Source organism: Lissotriton vulgaris, chromosome 6, assembly GCF_964263255.1.
Source record: "Lissotriton vulgaris chromosome 6, aLisVul1.2, whole genome shotgun sequence".
Classification (NCBI taxonomy): domain Eukaryota; kingdom Metazoa; phylum Chordata; class Amphibia; order Caudata; family Salamandridae; genus Lissotriton; species Lissotriton vulgaris.
In genome coordinates this window covers 1,658,499,696-1,658,512,896 of record NC_141694.1, presented here as the reverse complement: position 1 = coordinate 1,658,512,896, position 13,201 = coordinate 1,658,499,696, and the positions used below count along the sequence as shown (strand labels likewise).

The 13,201-nt window shown below is 42.8% G+C and overlaps 1 protein-coding gene across 3 annotated transcripts in view; it reads left to right on the top strand.

Moving 5' to 3' along the window:
• Positions 1-13,201, top strand: part of UBR2 (ubiquitin protein ligase E3 component n-recognin 2) — a 1,804,160-nt gene that overhangs the window by 74,036 nt on the left and 1,716,923 nt on the right. For all 3 annotated transcript variants that reach the window (XM_086927821.1, XM_086927820.1, XM_086927822.1), the window contains exon 2: positions 8,518-8,777. In XM_086927821.1, the coding sequence (XP_086783947.1) occupies positions 8,518-8,777 (260 nt within the window). The remainder of the gene's footprint in view (positions 1-8,517; positions 8,778-13,201) is intronic.

The following is a 13,201-nucleotide window of genomic DNA, read 5'->3' as shown; positions in this document are numbered from 1 at the left end:
TAGGCTCCCGGAGGGGTGGGGGTAAGCTGCGTGACTCCGCCGTAAAATTACTTGCTCCGCCACCGGCAGCTCCCACACCACCACGCCGTCTTCTGCGCCTCAGCTCCCGGACGGACGACAAATCGAGGCCCTGGCTCTCTCCCCGCCGACCCCGACTGGGCCGCCTCAGATCGCGGGACTGCAGTCACCGCCGCCGTCACTCATTTTTTCATTTCATTTCATAAAGCTTTATTCGGTGCATGATACACAATGACCATAAAAGCACAGCAGAATGTAATATATTTGAAGAACAGGTCTAAAACAGGTGAGTTTTTAAAATATCATGCTTTTCCTAAGCTGAATTGATTTACATAAAAACATAGCGGTATAAAAACATATGTCCGGAGAATTCATATTAAAAATCAACTTCATGGCATTGTCCACATTATAAATACCGTACTTTATAAACATAGGTTTCAGATAAGCAACCCTAACGTTCAAATAGAGATTGCATATTAACATAAAGTGCAGTGTGCTTTGTTTCGCAAGACCATCACATTTGCAGGGTCCAGCTGGATGCTTCTTTGGTTGAGGGAAAGCCACCAAAACATGAGCTATTCCGAGTCTAAGTCTAGATAAAACAAACGTATGGGCTGGTCTTGTTACAAGGCTCAAATACAGCTGGAAGCCTTCACTTTCAATATATATATTATAAAAATTAACTGAAGTGAGGCGACCATTAACAACTAGACATTTTTGGGCTCTGTATGTCATGAAGATATTTTTCATATCCTACTTGGAAAGGTTTCCAGCGGAACATGGGTCGACCAATATATTAAGTCCGTAGATAACTTGGAAACTGTCGACAATATATTTGAGCCAGGGTATTTTGGCATAATTATCCAGATCGAGACAATCCCTGATGACACACTGTTTAAAGGCTGTCTCCTCCTTGTGCCAAATTATACGCCAGATCATTAAAGGCCTTATAAATTTGCATCATATCCCTGATTCGTCTGTTGCCGATCTTAGAGGCGAATTTAAATATACCATAGGCATTTTTTACCATCTTGGACCTGACATTTACTAGTTCCTGGGTCCAACTACCATCATACATAAAGGTAACACCCAGATAACAACATTTTTCGACCTGCTGTACTTTCACCCCATCGATAAAAAAAAAAGCACAGCTTTTGTTGCTACTGCCACCACAGATCATGGTGTGAGTTTTTCTCTTGTTGATTACCAGCCTCCTTTCTTTAATAAAGTCAGAAAACCGGTTAATCAGGCGCTGAAGTCCTATAGGGGTCCGGGACAGAAGCACGGCATCATCTGCATAAAGCAGAACTGGCACACCTGACCCATTAACCTGCGGTGCATCAGCTTGGACTGTTTTTAGGACTGAGTCAGCAGCCACCTGGATAGGCCACTTTCCGCCGTCCACTGCCTTCTCTCTGGTCCCCACAGCCGCCTAGGCTCCCAGAGGGGTGGGGGGTAAGCTGCGTGACTCTGCCGTGAAATTACTGGCTCCGCCCACCAGCAGCTCCTGCACCACCACGCAGTCTTCTGCGCCTCCGCTCCCGGACGGACGACAAATCGAGGCCCGGCTCTCTGCCCGCCGACCCCGACTGGCCCGCCTCAGATCGCGGGACTGCAGGCACTGCCTCCGTCACTCATTAGGATCTCCAGCCTGCGTCGGAGAACCCGGCCGATGTTTTGTGGGTCTCCAGTACAGGGGCACACCACTAGAGACGTCCGAAGACAGGATATTGTGCAAGGATAGTAGATGGCTGGTCGGAGCTCTAGCAAGCTGCGACCGCCATCTTCGCCGATCAAGCCACGCCCCTTACCTTCTTCATTTTGATAGTAAATGTGAATGGATTTTCATTAAACTCTTCAGTCTCGTGATTATTGGTTTGTCTGAAAGCCGAAGACTAATGCAAGGCTCCCCCCAATTGGGAGAAGACGCCCTGGTGCACAGCACAAGAGGAGACAATGATGTCTACAGCATATGAAATAAGTTCATCAAAGTTAAATCCACAACTCGGAGAGGTTCCTTAAATGTTTAATCCATGATCAAAAAAAGTTCATCAATGCTTGAAGAAGCACGAACATCATCCAACATAAAACGTCATCCAGTTATAAATCCTCCCAATGCATTTCGGGCAGATGACTAGCCCTTCCTCAGGGGACAGCTCTACAACGTAAAAGAAAATACCATAAGGTCACTAAGATTCACCTATATCTCACAATGGTAACACCTGCAAGGTCTAACTATGGTGTACTTAGCCCCATGCGTAGATAGTGAGAGGTCAACAATGAATGCAAACTATTGCTGAGTGTAAGACCAAAGTAAGAACCAACCATAGTTCCCATATTGATTAAAAATAAAAACATCGTGCAGAACAAACCATAATGCATGTGAATAGTGTCCAAAAGCTCAAAACAAAAATGGTGCTTGAAAGTGAACATCTCCAAAAAGCGAACTCTGATGAGAAAGTGCCGATAGTACCAAACCACCAAAGGGTTGAAAACCGATAGACCACTGTGCAATTTGTGAATCACTAAATCAGGTACTCGCGGGATGATTACATCCGTGACTTGTTGCGCCAAAAAGATCTGTAAGAACACATAAAATCAATGTTGAGCCAAACACGGTAGAACGGCCTTGCTTGCCAAAATCGTGTCAAAAGGTCCACCAATAAAGGGTACTTACAGTAAATGGAGTTCGTGATATTCCCCTCTCCGCACAGTAACGGGAAAACTCAGAAGTGCCTGGCCCCGGTAAATTAATATCGGCGTGTGACGCATGCAACGAAATAGAAAGCGGACTGTGTAAGGAATAAAGTAGCGCCATATTGGAAAAGGAAAATAAAGCGAGTTCTACCAAGATACACTGAAAGAGTGTAAAACAGTGTGGTACATCGTATAATCTTCGACGTAAGATTCACAAATTGCACGGTGGTCTATCGGTTTTCAACCCTTTGGTGGTTTGGTACTATCGGCACTTTCTCATCCGAGTTCGCTTTTTGGAGATGTTCACTTTCAAGCACCATTTTCGTTTTGAGCTTTTGGACACTATTCACATGCATTATGGTTTGTTCTGCACGATGTTTTTATTTTTAATCAATATGGGAACTATGGTTGGTTCTTACTTTGGTCTTACACTCAGCAATAGTTTGCATTCATTGTTGACCTCTCACTATCTACGCATGGGGCTAAGTACACCATAGTTAGACCTTGCAGGTGTTACCATTGTGAGATATAGGTGAATCTTAGTGACCTTATGGTATTTTCTTTTACGTTTGTAGAGCTGTCCCCTGAGGAAGGGCTAGTCATCTGCCCGAAATGCATTGGGAGGATTTATAACTGGATGACGTTTTATGTTGGATGATGTTCGTGCTTCTTCAAGCATTTATGAACTTTTTTTGATCATGGATTAAACATTTAAGGAACCTCTCCGAGTTGTGGATTTAACTTTGATGAACTTATTTCATATGCTGTAGACATCATTGTCTCCTCTTGTGCTGTGCACCAGGGCGCCTTCTCCCAATTGGGGGGAGCCTTGCATTAGTCTTCAGTTTACCACGCTGTTGGGCACAGACAGCGTTAATCCCAGGTAGCACGCCACAGACTATTATTGTGATTTAATTTGGGATCTACAAACAGCTGTGCAAGTCCTTTCTCCATTTTTTGTCTGAAAGCCGCCAGACTGAGTTGTATATTGAGCTGTGTATTGCTGTACGGAGTTTTGATGTTTGTGATCTGCTGTTGCTGTCAGCAGACTATCGAAATTTTACAATGACATGGGCCTTTCATATTCAGAGGACGAAAATGTGGGGCTCACAAAAAGGCTCAACCAGTAATAAACCCACGCTCCTCATTTATTAGGTTAAGGAGAAGTTATTCCATAGACACTCAGGTAAATTTCAGAACTGATTCGCTGCCGGAAATAGTTACAAGCATTTGCAATGCAATAAGTATCAAATTTTTCGAAAATGTTACCTATTGAAAATGACCATGCCTTGTGTCCTTTCTACAGTTCCTTTTATTATGGCATGTTTTTTAAAACGCATAAATAAATGGCTTTGTCATTTCCAAGGCCAATAGGTCAAATCTCGCAGTTGCTTGACCTATCGCATTGCAAATGCTTGTTCAACGCGGTCCCAGGAGAGGCACGCAGGCGCGTGTTTCACCTGCTCAGAGCCTCGACCCGACCCTGCTTGAGAAGCAAGGAATATTTGGTGCATTTCACGTGTACCTTGTGTATCTTACTCGCTCCAGGCAACCGCACAACCTTCAAAGCCAAAAAGCGGTTTGCAAAAAATGTTGGCTCACACTCAAATGCGAATAAAGATAAAGTACCCGTTACCAGCGTGAGGCGGAGAAAACCACTCATTTACGCGTGGAGGAAAAATGTCCTGCATAGCCAGGAGCAGTGGTTCCGGGCAGAGATCGGTTCTCGATCCGATTAAGGTTTGTTGTTTTCCTTCCAGGCTCCCCCTCCACGCATAAATACATGGTTTGCTGTGCCTCACGCTGGGAGTGTAAAACTTCATAGTCGCCTGATGTTTTTCATTTCATTAACACCTTGCGTGCGGCGCCGATTTCCCCCCGGTGCTGCACATTCCATTCCTGGGTGTGGTCGTGACGGAACCATTCCGTCATCCGCACAGCTCAACCTGAGGCATGACGGAATGGTTCCGTCACATGCATCAACGAGGTTAAGACAGGAGCACCAACAATGTAAACCACCGAGCTGCACTCTCCGTGTGAGCAGCCTGAAGCTCCACAGGAGAAGCGCCGGCCCTGCAGGGATGCCTTGGAGCAGAGCCGGCGTCCAGAGCCGCCTCTGCAGCCTCGCTGTGACCTGTCACCACCTCACGCTCCTAGTGCTTGGGTCAAGTGTCAACCAAAGCTCAAGTTGTGCGAGCCCCGCATTTTCTATATCATAACACATGCCGCCATTGGTGATACAAGGCTTTCCAATGCAATAGGTGCTACACCCTTCTTTAGACATGGGTCGTCTAAAGAAAAGGGCTTGGCCTTTTAACGTGAAAACATGGCATGGGATCCTTTAAACAACCAGAATAAAACAAGCATTTTGCAAACACACAATGTACGTGAAGCGGGCGCCATAGTTATTAAATAAAATAAAAAAGTAAAAGCGGGCGCCGTACTAAAATACGGAGTGGTGCGCGGCCGTCTTGGCGATTTCGAAGTCCGAAATAGAGCTTACAGAGTAAATAAGACATATCGTGTATCAGCAGAAGTAAAAGGGCCACTCGTCATGGGAGGTTACAAGTGAAGACAAGGCAGTACTAAGGAGGGATTAACAAGCCTATTAATCAGAAGCCAGCATTTACGAAAGACAATGGCACAAGCCAATTACAAATATGGGCGGAGAATATGCGGGGCATCAAGTACATACTCCAATACAGGATGCCTCGCCCAGGCTCGACCTAAAAAGTATGTTTATCTTGTATGGATTAATAGCAAGGCTGATTCTCTCTGGAAAGCTTGTCCCTAAAGTGAGCAAAAGTAAGATTGTTTTTTTGGTTGGATATTCCATTTCCATTTGTCACCTACAGATAGCGTTTAGCTGTCTGTTGTCGGAGACCTTTTGTGGACAGTACGAGTATTTAAGTGTGTATGAGTCAGCCCATTGGCTGCTGTTTGTTGGTTTTCTAGTCAATTTCATTTGCTTGCTTCATTTTCAATGGTGTTTCTTCCTCTTCTTGTGTTGTCCCTCCCTTGGTGTTTTGTTTGTATGACGTGTATCCTTCCACTGCTTACATTCAGGAAATTACTTTTTCAGTTTACATTGAGAACGCCAGGGGATTGCATGAGTTTTCTTCCTCGCTCCCCCTTGTGCTGCTTCCGTACTCCAATCACACCCCTCTGCGCTCTGTGTTGCTTCTCCCAGCTCGTGTTGTTTTTCCTGAACCCTTCCCTCACTCGCTTTTTCTTTTAAATGTACCCCCCACCAAATGTATCCAGCCAGCTCGTGTTGTTTTTCCTGAACCCTTACCTCACTCGCTTTTTCTTTTAAATGTACCCCTACCAAATTCATCCAGCTCGTGTTGTTTTTCCTGAACCCTTCCTTCACTTGCTTTTTCTTTTAAATGTAGTACCCCCCACCAAATTCACCCTTTGCTCCCCCACCCCGCTGCTTCAGCCACTCCTCTGTGTTTAATTAACTCACCCAACCGCCCTGGTTGTACCAATGTTCTTTTTTTTTTTTGAGGTCCTGGCTGCTGTACTTTGTTGCAGGGCTGCACATTTATTTTGCAGGGGAAAAAAAAGTCACTTTGTTGCACTATATATTTGTAGATATAGGTATCTATGTAAACTTTATCTCACCTAGATCGGCCTCCACCCTAAAATGTCCAGTTAAAAACAAAAGGTCTGTCACATCATGATAGATGCATGCACATGCCTGTCAAGGCAGTCACATTTAAACATCCTCATTTTACTGTTGTTATAAAGTGTGTCTCACTACACATGCATGTATAGACATAATTGCATTGTTTTGTTTGCCTATGCTGTTCAGCGCCAGCAAAAACAATTTGCTTCTTTTCCCGTTATTTAGCATTAGCTAAGCACTGTTGGAAAAGCCAATAGGTCTGCATTGGTAGAGTCAAAAGGCAAAACCCATTTTCTTTGCCAGTGCTTGTTCTACTAGACTCTCCAAGTATAAGTGGATGAATAGTCAACGCTTTCTCCAAGATTTTACACTGTGATCACATTCAAACTCCCTGTCCAGTCGGAGCCATTACTTTAAACATGTCTGTTCGTGTAAGCATTCAAAGTAGGGGAGATAAGTATGTAATATACAATAAAAGGAAAATCCACAACTTGTTGGGCCAAAATACTTTCTAAAATGCTTTCATGGCAGTGCCCTAGACCTCTAGGTCTCGGAATGTGCAGTGTTACGATATCGCCATACATTTTCCTTGGAGAGTCCCATATTAGAAACGTGGAGAAGTGTGGCTCAAGTGGTTGGAGCGGCAGACCCTGATGCAGAGGTGTGGCCCGGGCCAGGGTTCAATTCCCCGCCTCGGCGGGTCTTGGGCTCAAATTTCCCCGGACCTGACAATTCTCGCCTCGGTGCCTATTCCAATCATGGAGTCCCACTCTGTAACTCTGGGCAATAGCTTGCTTAATCTCCACAACGGCCCCTCGCAGCGGGATGCCTGGCTTTCACCTTGGGGATGCCCAGTATTGGGTTATCTCGCAGGGGAATACCAGGACGGGTTCCCTAAGCAAGCGCTGGGACGCTTCCGGGCAGCCATGCGCTCTACAAATCAAATTTCATTTCATTTCATTTCATTTCATGTATATGGAAGTTTATGGACAAGATGCAAGGATGCTGTCTTCTGAGATTTCAAACAGGTTAATAGTGCTGTATAGTTTAACAGTGGATGCTAAACAAACCAAAGATGATATCTGTTTTCTTATTACATACGCTATGTATACTCTCCATGCAGTACTTTTTTTATATTGAGTAGTATGGCACTTAGATGTGTGAGACTTTTTTAGGGGATGAAGAGGACATTTTAATACTGTCCCACAATATAGGCAGTGGGTTCAATCCTGTGTACTTCATAGAAATGTATGGCTTGTTTTCTAAATAACATTTTGCTTATATAATTTGTAATGATATCTGTGACGTGAGAAGTCATGAACAGCACATTGAGGACATTTCAGGTTGCATTGCGCATCACATGAAGAGCATTTCACTGTTTCTTGGGTTTTGGATTATAAGCTGTTTTTGGCCTAGGGATTTTTCTTGTTTTAAATTACTAACATTTCCTGATTGAAATAAAAAAAAAACCTTCTTTAAACATTGGTTTCCAGTGAACGTTTTTGGTTTTGATGTATTTGGGTGTGACCTAGGGCTAATACCTATGACTCTTCGTTTCCATGTATCCAGTTAATCCCTTTTATTACAGAGCCTGCTGCATAGACCTTTTCCAACTGCAGTGATCTGTGAATGCAAGCTGTTGTCTTCAAACACATTCTGTACCCTGTTTCATGGTCCTAGAGCCTACAGTGCATAACCTTTGGCTGCACACTTTGGGAACTGAGTGCAGGGCATAGCCTTATGCCACAATTGAAACAAGAATTGTATACTTCCATAGAGGCCTGAACACTGCAATAACTTTCATTACGCAAACCTATTTTTTAGTTCTTTTATCTTGTCGTGATATATACTTGATAAATTGTAAAATTTAGAGCCTTATTGATCTATGTGTTGATGTATGGGAATGAGTGAGAAGACCAAAGTCAGGATGGCATTTTGTTGAAGGAGATTTCCAGATTTATTGACAGGAATTTTATGTGGTTTTTTAGTTGTTGGCTGGCGTGGGATTTCGAGGGGTAAGGCTCAACTTAGTGCATGATGGTTACAGATGTATTATCCAGTATGATTACTTGGTGATATTAAGCTCTAGGCTAAGTTTTTAGTAAAGCTTCTTGACACGCATTTACACAATGTTAGGTTTTATGTAACAAATTGTTGTTTGTCTTTTTAAGAAATGGCTGCAAGCAACTGATCTTCAGAAAGAAGTGTACCAGCATTTAGCTCTCTATGTACCAAAGATCTACTGCCGGGGGCCTGATCCATCCCCAGAAAGGGAAGATCTGCTGGCCCAACATGTCCTCCTTGGACCAATGGAGTGGTACCTGTGTGGCGAAGATCCAGTGTTTGGATTTCCAAGACTTGAACAAGCAAATAAACCATCACATCTCTGTGGTCGAGTTTTCAAAGTGGGAGAACCTACGTATTCTTGCAGGTAGTCAAAAAGTGTCTGTATTGTGTAATATTGGTTTGGCCACTTGGTTCTTGTTTTGTGTTCATTAATTTCTTTGTACAATATGTATCTGTGTGACAAAAGAGAAGTTTCAGAGTGGACATAACCATTAATATAACAAAACTGTTTCCATAAGGGTCCATGCACCACAGACACACTACGATAATTAAGCTAGGGGTTGCGCTTTCGATTTCAGACCCAAATAGAAGGCACAGTGTCATTTTAAACTTACTTTGGCCTCCGAAGAAATCATACACGCACATTGAACTGAAATATGTGTTTGAACCTTTAAACAATGAATGGATGATTTTTAACTGAGCTGCACACTTTTTATATTTTAATTTATCATTTTTCTGTAGTGCACTGTACCAAATAGTGTCTCAATTTACAAGCCTATTTAAGATTGTAGTGAATTGGATAGCTAAGATCCAGAGATAAAAGTCTCATGTTAAATCAAAATGGTAGTAATCAAAGGTATAAGCAGCAAACCTTTATAACCACTAGGAGCATTTTTTCGTAGCAGAGCAAGTAGAGCAGAGAAGGTGGTAGCAACATAAAGAGAATGTGTAAACTGAAGCGGAAGGAGAGCCGAGGACAGAGGTGAGACGTGGGAGTGGGCAGATGGCGAAGGAGAGAGATTTGGGAAAAAGTAATGAGGGTCTCGGAGCTAGTTTGTTTCTGCTTCTGATGTTTGTAAATAAAGGTTTTCTGTTTTTCTAACGATTCATTGTTGGTTGTCCTGGTGTCTCATTTCGTCTGGGAGGGATTTCCAGAGAGATGGCAGCTCTAGAGAAAGATTGGGGGCTGGATACATTGTTTTTAAGACTTTAGTCTGAAGTCTGTTAATGTCTTTGCTTCTGTGTTTGATTCCTTTTGAGATTTTACGGTGCACCGTACTTAATCTGGCTGGGCGAAATGAATACCATTATTTATTAATCAGGACACTTTGAATTTAATTCTGTCTACTAGAGGGAGCCAATGTAATTTTCTCAAAAAGGGGATGATCTGTTCAAAGTACCTGGTTGTAGACAGTAGACCGCTGTTGAGCTGCTGAATGTAGGATAGCACAATAGTACAGAGGTGAGTTTGTGAACCTCAGTACTCCCATGAAGCTGGCATTCCCATAGTTGATTTGAGAAATGACAGCTTGTACCACTAGTCTGAAACTAGCTGGTAGCAAGTAAGGGTTAAGTCTGTTTAAAGAGTGTAGTGTCTCTGTAGTCAATTTTAAAGTACAGTTTACCTGGGAGGATAGAAATTGATCGATCCAGAATCCAAGAGTCTTTACTTAAGTTCTTAAGTTCTCTCAGGGCTAAGTCTGTGGAAATGTGATGCCAACCAATCTCTAGACCTACTTTCACAATATGTAGGGTTACTTAAACAACGCATCAGCGTTTTCGCACAGCGGATGTGCCTAAGGCAAGCCCGTCTGTGACCAGATCACGCAGCGCGCCGGAACCCCTGCCACTTTTTTCCCAGACCCTACCACAAGCATATGTTACTCCGGTAATAAACTGTATTCTTTTAATCACTTAAATCACAGGTGTGTCAGTATTAACCTAGCTGATCTCCATCCAGTTTCCAAAACTACTCGCCCGAATTTTGGCTTTCAATTATGTACGCAAATTGACCAACAAGACACTCCCCTAGCAGACAACTCCAACATTTCGCGCAATCCACTAACTACAAAGTGATGCCCGTTCGGCAGTCAAACAGTGCCACAAACTATCTGAACCTATCGACAGTCATCATATTGATCTAACTTTTGTGACTTAAACCTGGGCAAACGTATCTTCTAGCCCTGATCTCATTGCAGCAACTGCTATTCGTTATATTGACTGGATAGACCCTTAAAACGAAGTGGCTGTTTAGGGGTAATATATAAAGACTCCCTCAGAGCCAGATTTGAGCCAGCCTCAGCTTTAGTTTGCCGAGCACTAGCATGAAGTTTTGAAATTACACAAAAGCAAACTTTCTCAGGTCTCCTTTTTTTATCGACCTCCGGGTACAAGGGCTGCATTCTGCAAAACATGGGAATGCGCAAAAAACTTCTGTGCTAGGAGATTTCAATTTCTATGAGTTATTGGACTCTAAGGACACTTTGAACTCACAGAAACCATGAAGACTCTAGGCCTTTCGCAGCTATTACACTATCCTATCCATCTTGTGGGTAATATGTTAGATGGCATTTTTTCCAACAACCTACGCATCAGAATTAAAGAAATCTTGCCCTTAACCTGGTCAATCCATTTTGCTATAATTTTTTTAATCGGTATCCGTCAAACCACCCCACCAAAACAACTTTTAAAATCAATATTTATTATCGAGACTAGAACAGGTTAGATAGTGAGCAGCTCTACGATCAACGTTCTCCCATGATGCAAAATCAGGCTCAAGGGAATACATTGAATGGCTAAATAGAACTGTTTCTGAAGTAGCTCCTTCAAGGACATCCAAAGCTGGTTGAAAAAAACCCTCAGCCCCCTTGTTAACTGAGCCACTTTAGCAGAAAAAACTAAATTGCAGAAGAGTCGAGAGGAAATGGAGGTCACAATGTAATGATTTTGAGAAAGAAATGTACAAATGCTCTTTGACCAAATATAAAAACATACTTATGAAGGAAAAACAACTTATTTTACCCAACAGATAGACAACTCCGAAACTTCTTCTAAGGAAATGTTGCAGGTGATTACCAAGCTTACTAAACTCCCTGACAACAAAGGATTTAACAGAAGCCAAGCCTTCTGCAGCTCACTATTTTAGTGACAAAGTAAATCTAATATACACATAGTTTGTTACTAGCAATGATCTAAACTCTGGGATTACCATTACAAGTGCACACAACACTAAGGAAGAAAACCTTCAAACAGACCTTAAACAGCTAACTTCCTTGGAGGATGTCACAGTGACACCTGATCAGGTAGCGGGGTTGATACAACCACCAAGTCTGGATCACCTCCATACCCTGTCCTCCATCAGTGATAAAACGAATCCCTGAATGTATTGCTAACATTCCTAGTGGTATCTTTTTTTATTTTTATTGTCTTCATTACATTTTTAAATATATAACATACAGTCCAGCAAGAGCAAGCTGCACCTAATTCACATCGCCAAAACACATCCAGGAGGTATAATAGTGAAGCAACACGGCATTATCATAAAAATCTATGTCAAGTAACGTGGGGTTTTATTCAATGTAAAAAGGGTGTAAAGTGGCCGACTGAGACCTAAATAGAGGATAATGTGTCCTGTGGGGAGAGTGGTGGGTTTAATTTGCAGAGACATCATCAATAGTACTGAAGTATTCACTCAGGGACTGCTAGAAATCCTGAGAATGGGATGTTGGGGGCTGAAGAGTAGCATAGTCTTCACTTACACTGTCACAATAGGTCATAATTTTAAGCAATGTAGCAGAGGTGGGAGCCCTGGTGGATCCCTAGCTGAGTGTAATCTCTCGTTTGGCTAATAGAAAGGCCATGAAGGCGACCTACACACAGGTCGAGGTATGCATTTGGAATAACCTTAAATGGCCACTAAGGGGTCAGGATGGAGTGTGGTATCTATCATTTCCGCGACGTTGGAAGAGAGTGAGATCTAGTATGTAAAAATAACAGGGCATGTACATGTTAGGTGTGCGAAATCCGCTCTTGGAGCTTTACATTTAAGGAATTGATCAGATCTGGTAGGGTCGAATTTAGCAATATCTAAGAGGGTGAGATATATACAGTGTAAACATTTGAAATCTATAAATGTATGGCAGTGATTAATTGTATTTGGAAACAACAGTATGTCCATACCCTGTCTGTAAGGGGAGTTCCCAGGTCCTGTGCCTATATCTCGCTCTTACTGTAGCAGCGGTGTCCGGTTTCATGGCAATGCCCAACTGATATAGTTTGGAGATAAAGCGGCTTCCCTCTGCATCTTACTCAACCAGTGTTAGTGGAGGGAAATCGTCAGGGGGAGGGGGTAAGTAGGAAGTAGAGATCGCAGACTGTTGTGCAGTCTTTGGAAAATAACGAGGAGGATGTATGGAGCATCTTTAAATCGGGGGGGTCAGCAGCTATTTGGAGGACATGGTTGTCGGGGAATAGATCTCCAATAGTGTTTATGTTTATGTATTTATTTTTATATAGCGCATGTATATCACCGTTTGGTCTCAGAGCGCTTGCGGGGAGCTGGACTAGAGATAGACAGGCAGGGGGATTTTATCAATTTAAAAGAGCCAAGTTTTAAGATTTTTATGAAACGTTTTGTGGTTAGGGTCAGTTCTGATAGACAGTGGTAAGGTGTTCCAAGTGGTGGGGCCTATTTTAGAAAAGCTTCTATCCCCATTTCTGACTGTCATAACCTTTGGGACTTTTAGAAGATGTTTATTGGATGAACGTAGGATCCTTCCCGGACAGTAA